The 22607-nt window shown below is 46.0% G+C and overlaps 1 protein-coding gene across 13 annotated transcripts in view; it reads right to left on the bottom strand.

The window, feature by feature from the left end:
• Positions 1–6442: 6442 nt before the first annotated feature.
• Positions 6443–22607, bottom strand: part of ZNF536 (zinc finger protein 536) — a 435117-nt gene continuing 418952 nt past the window's right edge. For 12 of the 13 annotated variants that reach the window (XM_037820159.1, XM_037820158.1, XM_037820155.1 and 9 more), the window contains one exon: positions 6443–9270. In XM_037820159.1, the coding sequence (XP_037676087.1) occupies positions 9026–9270 (245 nt within the window). In that variant the 3' untranslated portion in view covers positions 6443–9025. The remainder of the gene's footprint in view (positions 9271–22607) is intronic. The other variant, XM_037820167.1, reaches the window with a different exon arrangement.

Genomic DNA, 22607 nt, shown 5'->3' on the forward strand with positions numbered 1-22607 from the left:
CAGTTGAGTGACACGAAATTGTGGAATAAAAAGCTTATGGACATTACTGGGCACAGGGGTTCCTCCGTGTCCTTCCAGGCCACCTCCCGCCGGAAGCCCTGCAGGGACCCTTCCTTTTCTACCTCTGAACTTTGGGCCTTCACAAACCATATCCCCAACAGCCCCCTCCATCCAGGGCTCTCTTGAAAGAGCCTCCCCTCAAAGAGAGGAGCTGCCTGTAGGTCCTTCCACTTGTCTGGGTGGGCTCCAGCCCAGAGCAGAAGGCAGGGCAAGGCTGTCAGGGGCTCCTCTCTGTCCTAACGGGTCACTGAGGGTCACAGTTTCCCTGCAAATCTGGTAGGGCAGGTGTCCTCCAGCAGGCAGGGCTGACTAACCCTCCCTCCCAGCCTTGCACCCCCAATTGCCTTCGCCAAGGACCCCTGGTCCCTGGATCTGCTAGCAGCCAGCTCCTCCTTCTCACTCAGCACTCAGCCCTAGAAGCTTTCTCTGATCCCCAGGTTAAAACGTCTCCACCACCCCCGTTTCCTCCTGCACTGGCTCCCTGTTCTCTGGAACCACCCTGTTTATCCCACTCTGCCCTCACCCCTGGGCTCTGAGAGCGAGGAGGGGGCAGTGGCTGTAACCCCCTGTCCTTGGCCGAGTCCCCGATGCCCAGGACAGGACCAGATCTGCTCCTCCCAGCAGCACCCCCCAGTACAGCTGGGACCCAATTTCTGATAACAGCAATGGTTCCGGGGCAGGAAATGGGCAACGATTTGGGAGGAGAATAGAGTTAAGTGTCAATAATTTAAAAGATATGAGGGCATCGATCCTCGTCCGCGGTAATGGAGTTACTGCAGGCGCCGCGCAGGACCCGCACGTCCTCCGCGGTGGCCGACGCCAAAGCCAGTCCCCTTCGGGCGCTTTCGTGCCCTTGCTCCTCCAAGAAGCGCTCTGGGGACTGGCGGCCTCCGGGAATCGGTCTGGGGCTGAGGGCGTTCGCTCCTCTCGGCTCGTCTCTTGTGTTTTGATCCCTCAGAGGCACGGGGATGGTTTAGAGGCCGCCGGGGTTGCAGCGGACGCCCCCGCCACCCGCGGCCACACGGGAACCCCGGGCGCCCTTCCCCGGCGATCTCAGCTGGCGCCGCGTCCCACTCAGTGCGCGCCGGGCGCCCCTCTGTCCCCGTGCGCTGCGAGCACCGGGCATCAGGGCTGCCACGAGGCGCCCCGTCGCTTCCCCAGGTCCATGCTGCAGGGAGGACGCCCTCCCCAAGAAGGCGGAGACACCAAATGAAAAAGAAACCCAGCAGAGAGCTGGCAGGTCTGGCTTGCTATCTGGGGTTCTCCATGGCGCCCTCAGCTCAGGCTGGAGAGAAGCAAGCACCTTTGATTGCCCCTCTTTCTCTCCCTGCACTCCAGGAGACCTGCCCCTTAGACCTGGGGAGCCCACGGCCCTGCAGCTGCTTTTATTGATTTTGCTGGTGATCTGACAACCAAAAATGGAGGTGCAGCCATACAGAAAATGCAAGGAGAAACACCTCCCCAACACAAGAGCACAGCCAACATAGACATTCCCAGATCTGTTTGGAATTCTTCCTGTCTCTGGAAAGTCTATTTCTTTGAAGTTGAACTTTTTGACCAAAGCTTTCGGTTTCTTTTAAGCCATTTGAACCTACCACCAAAATTCACCTTGTAAACAGAGAAAAAGGCACGGGGCTGACCCAAGTTTGACGAACAATTTGTAAAGGCTTCTGGTTTCTCTTTCTCAGTATGCACCTTTGGTTTAAAAAGAAAAAAAGTGACCTCTAACCCCCAACTTGGCTATCCCTCTTTCTCCCACTGTCTGGTTTTTTTAGGGGAGCAAGCGGCAAGGGTGACATGTTTCAGACAAATCACGGCAGCCAACTTCCTGTCCCTGCCCAGTTTCCACCGGGAAACCCCCCCTCTACCCCTCAGGGGGAGCCAGGTAACTGGATTGATGGCGCTTCTGCCATGTTCTCTCCCAGGCCAACCTCTCATAACCCGATGCATAAATAATCACATGTTTTATAAATAGCTGTGGACAAGAGGCTGTAAAACAACGAAGATATATTTGCGCCTTTCAGTCCCGGGAATATCTTCTGAAAAGACTGTTTTATTCGGTGTGGGTTGAGTGGCGAGATGTGTATACATAACAATCCCCAAAGTTTTCCCTGCCCCCTTTGCAAGTCATATCAGCACCATAGTTAGCAAATTGATAAGGTTCCGTGGGCAAGCTTTATTCCTTCTGACACAAGCCTATGACACTTTATAAAAAGAAGTAATCCAGAACAATCTCTAGGTAATTAACACCTAGATAAACAAACATAAATTTCTATATTGCATTTATTTGGACTACCACTCAAATATGCGTGAACCATGCTTTTTTAATTAAAAGATAAATCCATGTGACACTTAGCCTCAAACTTAATTATTCAGCATAGTATAATAAAAAATAGAGCCCATTAAATGTGTCTTGCACTGTATTTCTGTATTAACAGCAAAACAGTTCGGTCTGGGATCATTTAAATTTTCCCCCTCCTCTTTGCTTGTGATTTCCCTGTTCACGTAAGCCCTTCCTCTCCCTCCCTCTCTCTGTGTCTCTCTTTTCTCTCAACACCAACAGGTGAAGAGATTAAAACTCGACGCAAGCCCCTACACAGAATGCTCAGCTGGGCAACATTTTTAATATTGCATTACACTATGAATTTTTTTCCTTCCCCACGGAAACATACCTCCAGTTTGGTGGAACGTGCCCAGCCCTTCTATCTTGAAATGAAGATCACAATATTTAACACTAATTTCCTTGGGATTGTGCTTACAATACACCAGGTGAGGTTTTCATAATATACTGTTACAATACAGATGTTAAACAGAGAGGGGGAGTGTGCAAATCCCAAACTACAAGAGGCAGCAGGGTTATCATCTTTATAAAAGTTTCAGCACAAAACAGTGTCTTAACGCTGGGTCTCAGCAGCTTGGCAGCTTCTGGCTCATAGGAAGAGAATTCACATTTGAGCTGTTCCCTGCCTGGGACTGCAGGAGGAGCAAGGATCTGTTCTGTCACTCAGCAAGAAATGTGTAAAAGGCTGACCATGTGCCAGAAGTCATGCTAAGTGCTTTAGCTACCTTGTCGCTTTTCCCCCTTACTGCACATGTGCTGTAGTGGGCAAAGTGTCAACTCAGGTCTTGTACCACCAAATCCCAAATTCTTAACCCCTTGGCCATGGGGATCCCTGCAATGTCTTTGGCTTGCCCAAGACAAGTCACTTTAGAGGAAGTGGCCTTAGATTTAGGGAAAACACCATCCGGGTTTGCCCAGGACTCTCCCAGTTTCTACACTGGAAGTGCTATATCCAGGAAAGCCCTGGACCTGGGCAAACCAGGGGAGTTGGTCCCTCAGCTTAGATTTCCTCCAGCAAATGGTGCTGCTTCTGCCTGGCAGAGCCCGTCCACAGAAGGGTCAACCAGAACCACATGAAGAACCTTGGCTGGGCCTAGGAGATTTCCACCCACTTCTCAGGGGACTGAGGTGCCAACATGTGAGATGGGATCCTGTAAATCTGGTGCAAAAAGCCATTTGGCTCATGCTCCAAGGACCTTAGCTTAGCCGGCCTCTGGAAAAACCATGTACCTACAGAATGTACCACTATTTCAGCCATTTTCAACGGCTGTTTCATAGCCATTGTCAGTTTGGTTAAGAGTCCCTAAAATCCATTTGCATCTGGCTTATCTTTATACAACCCTTTGCATACACATTCTCAACCCCAGAAAGAGACTTGTGCTTGTGCTGTTGACTCTGTTTCCCACTTTACAGTTGAAGACACAGAGACTGGGAGAAACTGGATGGTCTGCCAGGATCACACAGCTACTGAGGGCTCGGGGTAGTACTGTCACCTCCATCCCACCCGTGACAGGCCTGGGGTCTTTGCACGTGTCCTCTCCCATCTCTCATCACCCTTCCTCAGCTTCCTTCCAAGACTTGGACAAATTGCTGTTCTCCTGGCACCTTGAATCTGCTCTTCCCAACAGTATATACCTATCTGTGTGATTATCAGATTAAAATCTGATTTCTCCTTGGACTTAACATTGTGGCTCCAGCCCTCAGCCCAATGCCTAGCACACAGTAGGGCTTTTATATAAATATTTCTTGAATGAGTGAGTGGTATAACATCTAACCCAAGACTGATTCTTGTTCCATCACATCCCACTCTTTCCACAGCTGCCTCCCTACTACCCTGAGAAAGGCAAGAAAGTTGTCAGTGCTCTGATTTTTCCAATGAGAAAGTTGGAAAACAAGAGCTTTAAGAGATTTTTCCGGGGTCATCTCTTCTGAAGGGGATGAGTTTGGAGGAATTCTGGCCATCTGACCACAAGGGGGCCTTTCCAAGGCACATTTTTTTTCTTTAGCCTTCGTTTTGTATGTGTGAAATTAGTCTCAAATTTATCTATAACTTATTACACCACAATAGTGACAATAACTCATATTTGTAGAGTACTTTACAAAATGCACATATAATTTATCCATAGTTTATTGCATTTAATTCTCCTAATTTTGCAGATAAGATCAGTGAAATCAGAACCACTAACTAGTCCAAGACCATACAGCCAGCAAGTTGTGTAGGCAAGGTTTAAATCCAAGCTATTCCAGCCTGCATTTTGTATTCTTTACACTGTATTAATTTGTCAAATGTCTGTAACTATATGAGAGTTCAAAAATATTTTGATGGGCAAAAATATTGAGACTCCTTGAAAGTGTCCCCCACTTCCAGTTTTATTATTTTTTTAACAGCAGCTTTATTGGGGTAGAATTTGCATACGGTAAAATTCATCCTTTTAAAGTGTACCTTCAGTGGTTTGGGTATAGTCTCGGAATTGTGCGACCATCATCACTATTGAATTTTAGAACATTTTTAGCACTCCAAAAAGACCCTCCATACCCGTTAGTAGTCACTCCCCATTTTCCCCTCCCCTCAGTCCCTGGCAACCACTAATCTACTTCCTTTCTCTGTGGATTGTCCTATTCTGGACATTCCCTATAAATACGGTCTTCTGCGACTGGCTTCTTTTATTCAGTATAATGTTTTCAAGTTTCGTCCACACTGTAGCATGTATCAGTACTTCACTCCTTCTAATAGCTGAATGACATCCCATTGTATGGATAGACCACATGTTGTTAATCCATTCAAAACACAGTTTTTTCAAACGAATTTTGAGCCAATGTTTAAAAATCTGGAGACCCCATACAAAAATCCAGATGTCCGAAATCTCTTGAAAGATCAGAAGATCTGATGCCCTGCCCTCTTAGCAGCCATGCGCAGCTGCAGAGGCCCCACACCCCAGTGAAGGGGCATCCGCTCTGCTGTCCTCCGGACGTCCCACCATCCTCCTGTGGTCCCTGCACCACTGGGAGGTCTCACCCGGACCCTGTAGATATTTGGGTTTGGGATCCATTCTGTATATGGTTTGGAGAGAAGTTATGACGCCTCCATTCAACCTCTACACTTCAACTTTCTTTCCCTCGTGATTCATTTCCTGTTCTCATTATAATCTCGTAACTCACCTTTGCCTCTGGTGATAACGGACAGCCAAGGACAGCAGAGGCTTTCACTCGGGTCATCTGCTGCCATCCAAAGGCACCAATGACAATGGTCTCACATCCTGAAAGAAACGTGGAGAACCTACAAATTCCCCTACGATGTGGGTGGATGCCTTCGCTCGCCACATTTCAGTGGGCCCTCTGCATTCCAGCACACGCAGACTTGGTTTTGAGACCAAAGCAAAACGACAACAACAAATCACAAAGCAACTTCACACAGGAGTTGGGCACACACTTCAGACACTCTCCAATCAGTGTCAGAGTCATGCTTTTCCAATAGTCCCTGAGACCAGAGACTTCATTATTCTTCGTTGTGTTCCTTTTTTTCTAGAGGAAGAATTCAGATTATCCCCTGATAATTTGGGGGTAAAAGGCTTTCTTGCATTTGATGATTTTTTTTAAAGTTTCTACCAGTAAAGGGGAATAATAGATCACAATGTTCTAAGCATCATATAATTACTGTAATGTGAAAAGCCTTAGTATTTTCATAGGTTTTACCTGACTGAAACAGATGTCTGCAAGCCTTTAAAGAAACGTAGTTCACACATGCAAGTGGGTGTGCCCACACACACTTATGCTGTTCAAACCATGTAGAGATACATCTGTTTGAACAGACATGAGGCTTTGGGGGCTATCGCACTGCAAAATTCTGCAGGGTTTTTTTTGTTTTGTTTTGTTTTTTTTAAGTAAGTGGAGTTTGACCAAAGTTTAATTGTCTAAGGTCTGGCAAAGCTGCAAAAATATGTTTTACTCTTCCTCGTAAACATAAGCGAATAGGAAAAGATGTTTGTTTTTTCTCCAGAGGTAGAGGTTTTATTGCATAAAACACTGGATAAAACTGGACTGCTTCAAAGACATTTTATTCTAACAGCAGAAAGAAAACAGTCATTGCTGAAAAAACAACTTTTAATACTTTCTATACCAGAATAAAGTTCTGTCAACTGGTGTATTATAATAATAAATAATGACCAAGAATAAACTTTAAATACAAAGTTTTCTACTTGTTACAAGCATAGCAACAAAATCCTCTACTCTATTGATCTCAGATTGCCTCCAAGATAGACTTTTTTTCTCTTTGCGTAGGAATTTAGACAATATTATGACCAGCATCACAGACTACAGAAGTTACAGGGAAGAGACTCGACATGTTTAGATAAGAGAACCTGATGACATTCAGAAACTGACACTGCATCACTGCGGCTGTTACTTGTTTGTAATACAAGTTACAAATGTTCTGGAAAGAAGGCCTGTGTCAGAGGGGGAAATAAGAACGGTAGCACTGGACAAAATGGAATCAACACACACGCCACAAAGAAGAGGGGATGGTCCCAGTGTCACAAACAGAATTATTGCCTGTCGCATCTGACGACGCTCAGAAGACACAAAAGAATACCGAAACAGCTCCCAAAGTGCTAGAAATGGAACGTGGCTCTCATTTTTTCCACTTTTTTTTCTCTTTCTTTTTTTCCTTTTTTCTTTTTTTTTTTTTTTTTTTTCTTCTTTTTTATTTTTCTTTGCTAAGATACCAAAGGCGGGGCAAAACACACAGAAAGCAAGCGACTGGCAGTCACCAAACACGGCAGTGCAGTTAAAATCCTAAAGCTCACTACAGTCAGAAAGTTTTCAATAGCATCTCGGTCCTTTCTCTAGGGTCATAGAAACAGTTGCATTAAGTTTATCAACTCGATTTAAGTAAGGCAGTGAGAACTATACTAGAAAAACAAGAAAGCAGCTTGCTTTATGCTGATGGGTCCAAGTTGCACCGCGACGTCATTTAAACTGAAACCTCAGTTAGGTGACACCCTTTCAACAGCATATGCAAACCGTATTCCTTATTAGCCTGAGATTTTTTTCTGGTCTCAGGATAGCGCTAAGAATTTTATTTACATTGATTGCAGTTTAGTTTTTTTGTAAACTGCTGTAGGCAGAGCTGAAGTTTTTAAGGCCCTGGGGTTTTATTCTGTGCTCCCAGCCTGCAAGGAAATATTGACTTTTTTGTTGTTGTTGTTAAGTCTGAATGACCTTGTTTTAGAAGTTAAGACTTCAATACTTCTCTAGCATCACAAGCAACAGCACCAATTTCGTGTCACTCAAAGGAAGCATGGAAAAAGGCTGCACTTTTCCACCATTCTAGCAGATTCAAGAGTAAACCTTCAGCTATTTTTCTTAAGTCGTTTTTTTAAAAAAAATTAGTTAAATGTTTCATTATAGGCCCTCAAAGTCTCCCTCTGTGGTGCAGAACTTGATAAATTTGGAGTATCCAATCAGTAGAAAATCTAACATCTACAAAAATATAGAACACATTTGTTTTACAAAAGCATTTTGATTCAAATGGTTTTCTTCATTAGAGACGGAGGGCAGGATGTTTAGATTCATATTTTAATACAAGCTATTTCACAACAGCTTGCTGTAGAAAACAATCTTGCTTCATGCCTGTGACACTTATAAAAGCTAATGCATGAAAAAAATCTGATAAGGACTAGAGCAGCCTTCATTCAAGTAAAATTTTTTAAAAATCATAGTAAAAAAACAATCTTTCTACTAGTACATAAATTTCAGTTTCTCTTCAGCACCTTCTATGGATAGGGTTGACTAATTTTCCTAAACAACATTTTATAGAATGTATCCCTACTTTTGTTTAATAGCAACCTTCTTCATCATCCAAAAATAAAAAAGACAACCAAGAAAAAATGCATTTCCCTCAATACTTTAATTCGATCCAAAAAAAGGAAATACTCATCAAACCTGCATTGGACTTTTGTCTACAAACACTTCCTGACCCTTGATTCGTTTGGCTTTTGTGTATATTTTGAAAATGAAAATTGAAGATCACCACTGGCTGCGGGCCGTCTAAGGTTTCTCCGAGAGTGCAGTTGCGACACCACTGTGAATTGATTTTCTCTGCAGTGGCCGCTCCAGTCTGCCTGGCACCACGGCTGCCTCCCAGCGCAACCCATTACGGTGCTAGGCAAATGACAGCATCTGGTGTCAGATTATAAAGGTGTTTTCAACAATGAAAACACAGCCCCTCCATCTTCAAGGCAACATTAAATCATTCAGATGGTATCATTTTTCGGTTAAAAGCATTATTTTTGGACAAAGACGACTTGCGAGTTGGAAGGGCCCCCGGCATTATAGAGCTCAGTGGACACCCAGCATTTTTGAAATCGCTTTTCTCCCACCTGCGTTGTTGGGAAGTACTTGTTGCCGGGTAACAGTTTAGCAGCCATGTTCAAGGGCTGGGGATTTATATATATATATAGATATAGATATAGATATCTTTTTAATATTTTTTAAAATGTTCTATACACTAGTGGGGTGTGTGTGTGTGATTTTCTCTCCCCTTGGAATGCAGTTAGCAAATTCTTTTACCAGATGCATGATCTTAAATCTGTGTAAAATAATATTGCAATATACAGATGGGGCTGTTCAGATGCGTTCTTCCTGGACCTTGCAACCCTCCTCTGTGAGCTCTGCTGAGCTCCCCGCCTTGACAGCTGTGGGTTCCTCGAAATTCCCAGGAGCCTCCGAGTCGACTCTGGAGCGCTTGAACCTGCGGTCGGGATACTGGCTGTTGTCAAAAGGCATGCGATGCACACAGAGGACGTGAGTCTTCAGGTTCCCCTTCTGAGAGGCACTGTAGGGACAGTAGCGGCACTGGAAAGGCCTATGACCTGAAGACAGAAAGAGTGGGCAGTCAGAGCTGCTGTTCCCCCTCTCCCCAGCCCCCAACCCTCACAGGATCAGGGTCATTGTCATCAATATCACCATTATTATTATCACAGCATTGTGAAAAACAAGTTTTAAAAGATAGCAAAGCCGCCAATATATTAGGCATATAACCAAGGATTTAAAGGCTCTTTCCATCCTAGTGCAGAGTGTATAATCCAGACTTTCTAGGTGACCAAAGAAAAAGCTCCCAACACCAGGAACGTTTTCCACAAAGGGTCAGATAGTAAATATTTTGGGTTTTGCAGGCCAGAAAGCAAAATCGAGGACATGAGGAAGGTACTTATATAACAAAAGAGAAACCAGATTTCCACAAACTTTTTATTAACGACATGCAAAACTTTATAGATGTTGAAATCTGAATCTCGTGTAATTTTCGTGTTATCATGAAATAGTATTCTTTTTTTTTTTTCCTTCAACCACTTAAAAATGTAAAAACCATTCTTAGCTAACAGACTGTACAAAAACAGGCAGTGGGTGGATTTGGCCCATGGTGAGAGCTTTGCTGATCCCTGTTCTCCACACAAACCATAAATCTCTCCATCTGGGAGTCCAACTAAGTCTCAAGGTGAAGCCAGTTCACTTTCCAATCCTCCCATGATCTCTTTACAGATAACAAACCAAGCATGTTAAGGGAGTGAGTGTTTATGGCTAAGGATGAGAGAGGATTGTTTCCCAAGCCTTGCTTTTGGCTGCAGTTGGAGGTACTAAGCTGCAGAGATTTATAGAATCTCAGGGTTTCAGGTGGGGACAGGAGCAGAATCTGGGTCAGCATCAGGGGCACTCACAAAATCAAGACCAGCATGAGTTTTGAGGATGTTAGATTTTGAATAGTAACCCTGGAAATCAAACTTTTCTAGAAAAGCTCTAGCTTGGAGCAGAACGCAGAGTCATCTGGAAACCCATCCAATCCTCCAAGCTTGATTTCTCTGTTCGGATGCACAGCAGACAGGAGCACGTTTCTAGCATCTTGAGAAACTGGTGAGCATCTGGTTTGGGACGTTGTAATGGGGCAGTCACATTTCCCCCGATGCTGGGAAGCTGCTGGTGCACCATTCCTGGAAGCTCATGAGTGCTGCTCCACCCAGCTCCAAGAAAGGTCAAGGCCCAGGGATGGGTTTCATTTGCTCAGAAAAATAAACAAGTGAATAAATGGGCCCAGCCATTTATCCCAGAAAACATCTCAATAGCATATTCAGCACTTTTTCTGCAGCAGTAACAGCAGAAGGTTTGTGTATCTACTTGGCAAAACAAACTTGGTCCTGAGAAACTGGAAGCCAAGCAAGCATTTAGAAGCTGAAGTCCACTTCCTTACCAGATTGCACCTAATGCTAGATTTTTGCTTCTTTTTTCACTGGGATTCAACAGTCAAGCCTTTCATTCTTTTCTCATATCTAATCAGTCTCTAGGACCAATCCATTCAACCTGGTAGCTGGCTTTTCATTCCCCACTTCAGAGCCTGGTCCAGTCTGCACCAGCTCTTGCCTGGACAATGTACATAGAATTCTGCAAAAGGGCCTTGATGCCTATAGCTTCCCCAGCTCCAGTCCATCCTCCCCAGGGAGACCAAGTGAGCTCTTAAAGCAGAAGCTCAGCTTGTGATTCGCTTGCCCCAAAATTTGATGGTCCCCTAACCTCGAAGGAATAATCAGGACTTTCATGACTTAATCCCAATCACCCCTCTGGCTTCCTCTCATCATCTCTTAGCCCACGCCAAACCAACCCATTAGATGGTCCCTGTAAATAGGTTTCATCCTCCAGGGTCTCCAAGTCCTTGCTTGTACTACCCTTGCTCTGAAATTCTACTCTCATTGTCTGCAAGCCCAGAACCCGCTCTTCCTTCCAGGCTCTCCCCACCTGGGATGCCTGTTTCGTGGGCTGTTGTGCATATATTTGTCCTCCTCAGAGGCAGGAACCAGAACCATCTCAGTGTTATTGGTGCCAAGCCCAGTACCTGGCACAGAGCAAGCAGGCATCAACTATTTGTGGGATTGGAATATTATCTTACTGTTTCACCTTGCCTGTTTTTGAAGGAATTATAAACTTTTGGATGGAGCTTCTGCTTCTTTTGTTTCTACTTTTATACCCAAGGTAAGGCAGAGTTTGATCAACTTTCCCAGCCGCAAAAGCCAATTTTCAAGCCTTTGGACTTCAGAGTTAAGAACAAAATGAATCCCAAGTAAAGCAGACTTGCCACTGCCCTCGCCACACAAGAAAAGCACAAATGATCGGTGGAAGGAGGATCCTGCACCACGATGGCAAGATAGCAGCAGGACTCACCAACATGACCTGCCTCCTGTCTTCCTGCTTCCCAGAAGTCAGACTCGTGTAAGTGGTCCCTGCTCTTCATCACCCTGGAGTTGGGTGTGGCCTCAAAGGAAGAAGTAGGGTGCCAAGCAGTGGGGACAGGATGGGAAAACCATGCTCATTGTCCCCGCCATAACAGTGAGTCTAAGTCAGGGCTGATCTGGGTATCTGTGAGCTCTAAGCAGATCCTTCTGACTGAGTAGCTTAGTGATAATATCAAGCTCCCAAGACTCAGCCATCTAAGGTGTGAAGACATCACCCTATGGACACTAAGCTGTGCCCTGGGCTCAGCAAGAGGGGATTTGAGGTGCTCTGAAAGGGATGTTAGCAAGCAGTAACAAAGAGGGTCCACATCCATAGCTGGAGTCTTAAGAAGCAGTTGAAGATCACCTAAGAAGCTGGGGAGAAGTGCTAAGATATCAGGAAGCCTAAGAAACATTTCTACAGTTTTTTCCAAAGGCTTTCAGAATTGGACTGTATTTGCTGTGTTTCCACCAGTGGCACTCTCAGAGATCACCATAGACTTTTGATGAAGGATGGCCACTATCTTACTTACCGTGGCTCTGAAAAATCTGGAGCTAAATCTCCAATTTATTTATTATATTGCAATAATTTTTGATGGAGAATATCACCAAGGCATGAAAAGTCTCTATAAATAAAAATTTAAAATAAATCCAAAAATCCTTGGGACCATGACCCAAAGAAGCTTGCAGAACAATGAAGCAAAACGATCAAACCATCGTACTGCTTTTGAATCTACCTCAAGTCACCAAGATTTATACTGGTTCTTCCCTGCTTCCACTGTTCTGATCACCTGCCAAAGCTGTTTATTATAATTTCTACCATCATTACCAAATACTAAGTTTCCATATGAATTCTATTCTAAACCTTTCAGAAATGTCTCTCTCTGCAAATTATACCTCAACAAAAGCCTTACAACATGCATCTTGGCAAACCTAATGGAGAACTTCAATGTCACCTTTCTTCACAATGAAAGCCTTTTTAAATTGGCCAATTTGACATAAAAGCACTTAGTATTTTTTTCCCACCAATGTATTTTATTTGATTAACCATGGTTTTGCCCTATAGTTATAGTCTGAATCTCTCTTTCTTGGTAGAATCAAAGAAGTACAATATTTATGGCAGATTTGGATCCTTCATCGGTCAAAACGTTAGTGTTGACTTGGTTTTCATTTTAACTGAGGTGAGGTGGAAATCTGGATGTAAATGCATGTATATGTTTAAAGAGGGAAGTCTAGAAAATACTGACAGCATCATAAACCCTGATCTTGCAATATACCTTGTGACTGGAGTCTTTATAGATAATAACAGCCAAAGGTCTACATTCTAACTCTTCACATCCATTTTTACATGTTTATCTTCACACAAGCTCTGCAGCAGCTTGGTAAGGAGTGATATCAGCCCCACTATATAGAAGAGGAAGTTAAGATACACTGAAATGAGAAGTTTTGACTTCAAAACAAATTTCCAATGTTTATAAATTATCCAGATCCCCTAATTCTACAAAATCCTTACAAGGACCATGTTTGCAATGTAGTTTTATAGGACACACACACCCCGATACATTGTTTTAAATGTAATTGCAATGCATTTTTGTACAGTACCTCCCTCCCTCCCTGCTTCCCCCTGTTTCCCTCCTTCTGGGCTGTTGGTTGAAAGGTTCGCTTAAGACTGACATGGAAGTGTTTTGATGAAATGAGAGGGCCAAGCTGGGGGAGGGTGGCTGTGAGGAGCTGCGATGGGTCCAAAAGAAGGCAAGAAGTTCTTCCAAGAATCAAATTTAGATGAAAGGCTAGTCCTTTGTTGATGGGGACATTTCTTCCCAAACAGAAAGTTGTTGTTATGCATAGCAGTTTTGGAAATGCTGTTTGGTCCACTTAGGTCTATTTCGGAGTCCAGCTAAATCTGGATAAAAAATTTCAAACTACTGTGTACCATTTGCCCATGTGAAACCTCTGATATTGGCACTAACACAATCGTGTTGAGGTCTGTTGGCTTTGGGACAGAGAACACAGAACCAGCCCTCATGCTGAGGGCTCCACTGAGGCCTGATCCGTGTGTTCAAATCTCTGCAACAGAAGAAAGGACCCTCTGAAGGCAGAGGCAGCAAGAGGGGCCCAGCCCAATCTGCTGAGAGCTTTCTGACCCTCCTGCAGGGATAAGCATGGGGCTTGGTGGAAATCAGATCTGCAAACAGAGGAGGAGCAGCCACTGCAGCCCTTCAGCATGACGGGGCAGTCCTCCATGGCCTGCAGCCTTTCATCCATTCTGTTTTAGTGAGATAAAAGGGCTGCCATGCTAGCTCTGCCGTCTTGGAAACCAGAAATGAGGCTGGCGGTTTCCCGGGGTCGATGTGGTCATAGACCATGGGTGCCAATAAAGACGCTAATGTTCATCAAGTTTTAAGAAGCAAAAAATATTTTTTAAAAAGCTCCAAGGCAGGGTTCAGTCCAACAGCTTTTCATGGTGGTTGACTAAGAGAATAAAGACCCCCACCCTCTCAGTTCCTCATTAGAGACGTGTAAGGCAATGACCTCTCCAAGTTTAAAGCCACCGAGAAGTGTCATGCTCCATGGCTGGTGTTTGGCCAAAATATGATGGCTGAGGGTGGGCTTGGTTGGACCCTTTTGCCTTCTCTTGGGGTCTCCTCTTCCCCCTCAGAGGACAGTATCACTTCTGCTGAAGAGCTTGTGTTTGGAGTGAGAAAGACTCAGGCTTGAGCCACAACTTCCTTCTTTCGTGCAATGGGTGAGCTATTTAATGCCCCAAGCTCTGGTCTCCTCTCTGCCTGACCTTGAGGAGGTAACTTGACTTCTCAGGGCTTCTGTTCCTGCACCTTGAAAATGGGGAAATAATAACAATACCAATACCGAAGGGATTTTCTGAGGATCAAATGACAAGTGGACAATAATTTGTAAATGATAAAGATCTCTAGGAGCCTTAGCTGTTTGTCACTGCTATAGTGGCTGTTTTGGTGGCCGTCGTCTTCATCCTGCTATCTGAACTGGGTCCCTGAGGCCACGCTCGGGTCCTCATGAAAGGTAATTGGTCAGCAAGTATTTCACGGGCCACGTTTTTGACTCTGGTGGTCTTTGACTGAAGCGTCAGGTGGCGTCTCTCCTCAGGGTACATGCCTCTGGGCTCTGGGAAACAGGGAGACCTCTGACGTTCAAAGGAACGAGTTGTCAGCAAATGTGTTTCATTTGGAGTCGGTTCAGCCAACGTGGGCTGAGTCTGCTGGGGTGGACGCCTCAGCCTCACGTTAGAGGCTGCCCTTCCGAGCCCGCTGCTCTGCTGAAGGCCCAGGCCTGAAACAGCACTTCGAGGTCCCATGGGCTGTGAGATGGCAGCGGCGGTTGGAGGCTCCCAGCACCCACCCCTGCCCATCCCTCCATCCTCCTCTCGCCCAAAGCCCCCACCCTGTTCTCCAAATGTTTCACTGGTTCCTGCCTCAGGATCTTTGCTGAGTCCTTGCGTGTTCCCTCAGTCTGGAGTTCTCCCTTCCACCACCTTGTCCAACAGGCTGTCTCGCCCTTCAGCTCTCAGAGCAGCTGCCCCCTCAGAGACGCCTTGCCTCGTCACCCCAGACCAAGCCCCGAAGTCCATGAGACACATTCTTTTCCTCAGTCGAGCATCTCACAACAGTAGCTGAACAAATAAAACATTGGGGTCTATCTCTACCACGAGCCTCTCTTTCCATGGGGCAGGGGCTAAGAGGGTTTTTTTGTTTGTTTGTTTCTTTGTTTTTTAAATGTCTGCTGTTGCTTAACATCCAGCACAGTGTTATGCACATTGTAGAAATCATCCCCTATTTTTCAAGCAAAGGAGTGGATGGAGGGAGGGAGGGAAGGAGGGAGGGGAATGAGAGAGGCAGCCAGAAAGAAAAGGGAGAGGACTCCAGGCCCAGGGACACCCTGAGATCAGGTTCAGGGTAAGGACACCACGGTTGGTGCAGGAACCCAGGAGCAGGTCAGTGTGGCCAAGGCAGGGGTGGAGAACAGGGTGCAGGGTCCAGTCTCATGGGCCTGCCGGGGAGCTCAGACCTCGTTCCAAGGGAGGAGGGAAGCGGGGGGCCTTTCCCCCTTTCCAGTACTGCGACAGTGTGCCCACTCAGAGTGCCCCCAGCTGCCTTCTGCAACTGGGCCCGGGGCCCTGACAGCGCACCCGATGAGTGCCCCCCACCCCCACTGCCCACCCCACCTCACTCCCCTCTCCCTGCCGCTCACTTTGAGGCCATCAACATTTCCCATCACTGCCACGCAAAAAGTAAGTACATCATACATTAATTTGTATTGTCACTGCGCCGTAGAGCCGTGGTAAAGAACACATTCATTTTTAATCCACTATGAATAATATATAAATATGTATACAGTGTGGAGGGTCAAGAGGAGTAAGGAGAAAGCAAGTCGTACATTGTTTATAACAAAAGTGCGGAAACGAGATATTTTTCTTACTTGCTAGGATGAAAATATCTGCTCTTTCCCTGCATCTAAGGGGGAGAGGAAAATGCCTGCCCCTTGGGGGGCCCATCCATTAATTACAGCTCCACACTTGTGGGCAGCTGGCTTCCTGGGAGAGATGGGGTGCACCTACAGGGCTTTGAGACTTTCCAAACAGAAGGTTTCTCCTCAGGTGTGGGGCAGCAAGTAAGGAGGTGGGGAGAGGGGCAGTGACCATCCTCTGATGTTGAGAACTGTGGGTGAAAATCTCCTGCCGTCTCCCTGTCAGATCTCAACTGGTCTGGAGGTCGAGACAGCAGAGGGATGGGTTCCCATTTTACAGATAAGAGAGGATTGCCCAAAGCCAAGTCTTCTCAGCTAGCTGGTTTAGGATCAGGAATATTCAACCGAGGGCTCTCTCCAAACTGATATTCAACTCTCTGCCCCTTCCTTTCACTGCGGGCAAAGCTCTTGTTGGAAGTTTCTCTACAAGGGGATCTTCTACCATGACCAAAGGCTGCCCCAGGAGGGAAGCCATGAACACTCCAAAGGGATGTGCACCATAGTGTGGGCGTGTGACTGCACACACACACACGCACACACACACAGGCACAGGCCCTGCTGCGGCCATGAGAAGCCCATGGAAGCCTGTCACTGGGCACTTGGTGGGAGCCAAGCCACAGGGATGGTAAGCTCCCTGTGGCCGCTCCCTGAATGCAGCCCACTCCCACGAGCACACATGGAGCACCTGCTGCATGCATGCCCCCACCCTCACCCCCACCCCTAGCAGACTTCCTGGGGAACGAAGCGGAACTTTCAACGCCATAGGATGGGAAGGGCGTCCACTGGGCACACCTGGCAAAGTGCCCCCCAGTACACGCTGACAGGCCCACCGCTCGGCAGGGGTTGCCAACCTGACTAGAAACCCGTATGTGAGGAGGAAGTGGCTAAGTGCTGTTGAGAGGAGGAAATCAAACTGCTTTCCAGCAAGTCTCCTTCGGGTTTACAGCCTGAAGATCACTTAGGGGCAGAAGGGGCCCAAAGGGGTCCCTGGGGGAGCAAGAACCGTCTTGAGCAGAGACACATGCATGGTTTGCTGGAGGAAGGGACTGCCAGTGGGGGGCAGAGGCACAGCTCCAGATGCTGCAACAAGGGCATTCTAGAATGGGCAGACACAGTCCCCCAGAATCATAGTACAGGGTGGAGAAAAGGAAGAGGGTCCGGAAGAGGGTCACGTGTGTGAACGGTAGGGTGAACACAGCAAGACGAGCCAGGCCCCTGTGCCTCACACCACCGAGCCATCTCTCAGACCGGGGCTAGCCTTTCAGGTCACACACACGGGGGCCTTTTGCTGTCAATTGACAGAAATGGATGAAGACCACAAGCTGGTAAATGATGAGTAGCATCTCCACCATTGCCTCCTCTGCCAGCCTGGCCACCATCCACTTGCAGCCCAGGTAGGTGTAGACCCTGGGAAAGCTGGAGAGGATGGGAGAATCCTGGCCAACAGAGTAAGAAGCTCCAGCCGCGGCCCAGCCAGCAGTGCTGGAGAGACCTCCCTGCTCCTGCAGCAACCCTAGGCTGGCCTGCTGGAGATGCTTGCTCCCCTTTTCCTTTCTCGAACATCCTCCTGGGAGCCTGGCATCACAGAGTATGTCTAAGCTACCCCAGAAGATTCTTCTGCAACCACACTGAAGGACACCGTCTTTCTGAAGGGACCAGGTGATAAAGTGGAGAGAAGCAGCCCTTGGAGGTGGTTCACACCTGCAGGTCCAGAAGGTCACCTGGGCATGAAAGATCCACGTCTGAGGTTCTCCTTAACCACAGTACTTTTCCCACTGCAGCCCATCTAGAATCCTCCCGACTCCCTGAAACTAGGGGCATTTGCAAACTGCATGCTGGTAGCTAAGAAAATGGCTTTTCCTAGAGGGATTTGTTCAAAATTTGCCCCCCAGAGGTGGGTCCTACATGCCTTGGAGGAATCCACCCACATGTTGGTACCAACAGGTTGACCAGCAGGCCAGGCCTTTAGGATGGGCATCTGGTCTCCACTGTGGCTGTCCTTCTCCTTAAAGCCTCCCAGCTTCATCCACTGCTGCCCAACTCTAGAGCTACAACCTGGGAGGGTCCCAGCCCAGGACATCTCACCATCCTTCTTCCAGATTCAAGAGGCTCAACAGGGGCAATGAGATTGGTAAAAATATACATAAAGAAAGCACCGTTTTCTCAGTTGTATATATTATACAATTTTTTAAAAATTTCCCTAATTCTAAATAAGCAAGAATGGTTCCAATCAGGTACATAATTTATGTTTTCAGCTTTTTAAAAAATATTCATCCATCTAATCAAAGATGCTACAGCACTTAGGAAAACCCTTGGTACAAATAATTTTAGGTTTTAAATTTCTTGTGATTTGGGTTTTAATTTAAAAGGCTACAAAAAATTTGCTGTTTAAAAAGTGAGTTCTGATGCATGTGATAAGGGATTAGAGTTGGAGGCATTAATATGAACTCATGATTAGCTTAATATGTAATCAAATGGATATATATAGAAATATTTATAGATGTGGGCATATGACCACGTACCCACATATATTTCCTTGCTCTGTCAGCTGAGAGGGTCTAGAAGCAATGGTACTGCAATAGCAATGAGCACGATTAGAACCCAGATCTTGGTTTCTAATATCAGTCTCAAAAAAAAAGGAACCAGGACTCCTTGGAGAAATGACTGATTCTAGACCTGGGAAAGGAAATATACAAGATGAGCTTGGAGCATCTTTCTTCCAGAAAGTAAGGAAGTACAAATAAGTAAAACAGAAAGAACGAAAAAAGATAGGCTTACATTAAAAGAACACAGGAAAAATTTTTGCTCAACAAAATTAAAAATAGTATTGGATTATGCTCTAATATAAAATATATATTTTGGTAGAATATAGATATATATATATATACACATACCATGTACACACATACACACATAATGCATACATACATTCCATGGATATACCATAGTTAAACATACCCAATATATATCTATTGAGTATATCATAGTATAAAATAAATATCCATGAGTCTATACTAATATAAACAAATGATTTAATAAATAAATGCATATAGAAGAATAGACAAATCTCATGTGCAGGAGAATGTACAATAATTTATGTTAATATTCCTCCCTCAGGGAGGTGAAACATAACTCGCCATTCCTTAAGTGTGGGCTTTGCCTAGTAACCTACTTCCAAAGAGTACAGAATGGAAGGGGGGAAAGGAGCCACTTTTTGGTGAACACTGACACATGACCTCAGCCAGGTGACCAAGGTCACCGTTGACAGCATGTACCCTGATAAGATGGGATGGGGATGGCCCTTTACCTGTGTGATCTTCCTCCCAAAACCCATGACCCCAGCCTAATCATGAAAAAAGCATCAGATAAACTGAAATTTGAAAAGCAGTCCTCAAAGTTTCTGAGCAGTCCTCAAGGTCATCAAAAACAAGGAAAGTCTGAGAAATTGTCATGGCCGAGACAACTAAATGTAACTCATATCCTGGATGGAGTCAAGGAACAGATAAAGGAAAGTAGGTAAAAACTAAGGAAAGCTAAATAACATGTGGAATTTACTTAATAGGAAGGCACCAGTATTGATTCATTATTTTGTGTCCAATCTACCAAGCCAATGTAAGATATTAATAGTAGGGGAAATGACTGTGAGGCATATGGGAATTCTCTGCACTGTCTTTTCCACTAAGAGTGTGGTCCCGCTGTCACAGAGCCAGGAAGGTGACTGTCGGGGATTGAAACATATTCCCCACAAAAGACGTGCCTGAGTCCCAACCCCTGGTTCCGTGGGTATGAGCCCATTTGCAAATAGGGCCTATGAAGATGGTATTAGTTTAAGTGCACCCAAACTGAATGAGGGTGGGCTTTAATCCAATATGGCTAAAGTATATATAATCAAAGGAACTTGGACACAGGAAGAGAAGCCATCAGGAGCAGCTGGAAGCTGGAAGTCAGTGGTGCACAGAAGAGAAAGGAGAAGATGTTGTCGTGTGCATTGCCATTGCCATGTGACAGAAAAGCCAAGGAACCCTCCAAATTGCAGATCAAGTGGAAGATACCAACCTCAGAAGGAAGCAAGCCTTCTAGACTCTCAACCCGTGAGCCAATAAATTCCTGTTGTTCAGCTGATCCATTGCATGGTATTTGTTTTAGCAGCAGGGAAACTAAAAATGTAATACTTAAATTTCCTCTGGAGGAGGTGGTAGGAGGCCAGCAACCCTAGGACAGGGAAAGCAGCACCACAGGGTTTAATAACAACCACAAGCCTGCTGAGGATACAGCATTTTTATTTCTCAAGACTAGTGGTTAAGAGGTTGGGTCTGGCATGAGAGACCTGCATTCAAACTTTCTCTGCCTCTTACACGCTCTGTGCTCTTGAGCCAGCGATTTAACCTCTCTAGCTCACAGTTCTCTCATCCATAAAATGGACATAATAATTATAGCCCACTAATAGGGTTTTCAGGAGGATTAAATGAGATTAAGACCTGTGCGTGCTTAGCACAATTCATGGCCCATAGAAAGAGTTAAATAAGCAGTTGCTAAATATGATAACAATTATGAAACTAAAAGGCTCCCTCTAGGAAGTGCCTTTGTGTGACAACCCTTGGATGAAATGAGCTCTGGGCATGCCACAGTCGGGATCAGTATCTCCAACAGCCAGATGAGGACACCGAGGCTCTGAGAAGCTGTGTTTCTCCAAAGCTGCAAAGCTAGAGAAAGGCAGAGTTCAGCTCTCCCCAAGATCCTCTGGACCCACAGCCAGGCTCAGCCCTCTGTCTTGCTATCTTCCCACAGCTTGAAGTTCAAGTCCAGTTAGTATGAAAGCTTAGAAGACCAGGCTGGATTCCAGGAGGGTGTGTGCAGAAAAGAGCCTCGAGCTGGGGGTGTAGGAGATGCCCAGGTGCTCCCAGCTCAGTCCTGGAACCTCACAAGGCAGCCCTGGCACCTCGGCGGTGTGGGCCCTGACCCAGCTTTCCTTACTCAGAAACTTCATTTCCACGCTCAGGCCCTGGGTTGGCATTTTGCCCTCAACCATGTTATCCCTTTGCCCGGGCCTGCCTGTCACCCGGGGAGCGCCAGCCTGCAGGGCTGTCCCGTGAGCCCAACCTGAAGCGCAGGCCGGCGGGCACCCCACAGCAGCTATTGATCCAGGACCTTAAATCATTCCCGGGGCTTTATGAAAGCATTTATGTTTATCATTAAATAACCCTCAAAGGGTCAATGAACTTACTTTCCTTTTTTGAAGACTTTTAGATTCGTAATATAATAATACTCTAACAATACCCAGCATTTGTCTCTGGGCGAGCGCATTAAATCCTGGAAGAAATGCTGGGAGAGGCAGAAGACAGAGGACCCTGCCTTCAGGGCAATGGGGGGGCGGCAGGGGGGAGCTGAGGCACAGGAGGGTGGGGTACCCACCTACATCCACGGCCACCCGCCTCTCCAGGAGCACCTTTCTCTCTAGCACCCTTTCCACGGTAGGTGCCGGAATCTCCAGCACTCAGCAAGGTGACTCGAGAGGGAATCAAGCTGACCATATTCTAGCTTTAGGGAAAAACTAGTGACTTGAAGTTGGAGAATTTTGCTAAAATAAAGCTAAAGGTTTTTTGTTTTTTTTTTAAGTTTTTAATAAATTAAATTTGAAAATGTTAAGTAAAGTTATGCAGGTGGTACAGAGAGTGTTTCTAAAATTAGCAGATGCAGCACTGGGCTGATCACACTTTAGATACCTCTGTCTTCCCTCCTTTGGGATATCGGCTGCATATAGTTATCTGAAGTCCGTGTGCAACATGATGAGCTGGAAAGACATAAGGAATGGACGAGGAAGCAGGAAGAGCCAGCACTGTCCCTGCGACCCCCACCTCTGGGCACCAACCATCAAGCCCACTGGGTCAAGAGCCCACCCTAGAGTAATGGTGAGGACTCTTGGGGCAAGGAAGGGCAGCAAAAAGCCCCTGAAACCTCTCTGTGCTCATGCCCTCCTCTTCTCTCCACCCTTCTGTGGCTCCCTATTTCTTGCCCCAGCATCTTGCCTCCTTGGCCTGGCTTTCCAACTTGCTACCCCTTCTTATCTAATACATGTTGCTGACCCCACTAGCAACTTACCCATTCCCAGCCCCCAAATCTCCTTCTACTTATCAAAGTCCCCACATGATTAGGCATTTAATTATGTGCTATGGCACATTGCTCCCTAATTGCTGCTTGCGATGAGAACTTGGGGGTTTTTCCCTTTCTCCTTGAGGTTTAAACTCCTGCCTTCTCTGCACAGCAGGGGCTGGATGAGAGAGGAGGTGGGCATTTGTTCCCTTGGATCGGATGCTTCGGAAGGGCTGGGACCCCTGCCTAGGGGGAGCCTCCTCTGCTCAGTCCTTCTCCCTTGTTCTCACCCTGACAGAGCCCTGGGCACCCCTGGGAGTGGGGTGGGAAGGTGGGATCTCACAAGGCAGCCCTGATCTTGA

This window comes from Choloepus didactylus, chromosome 27, assembly GCF_015220235.1.
Source record: "Choloepus didactylus isolate mChoDid1 chromosome 27, mChoDid1.pri, whole genome shotgun sequence".
NCBI lineage: Eukaryota > Metazoa > Chordata > Mammalia > Pilosa > Megalonychidae > Choloepus > Choloepus didactylus.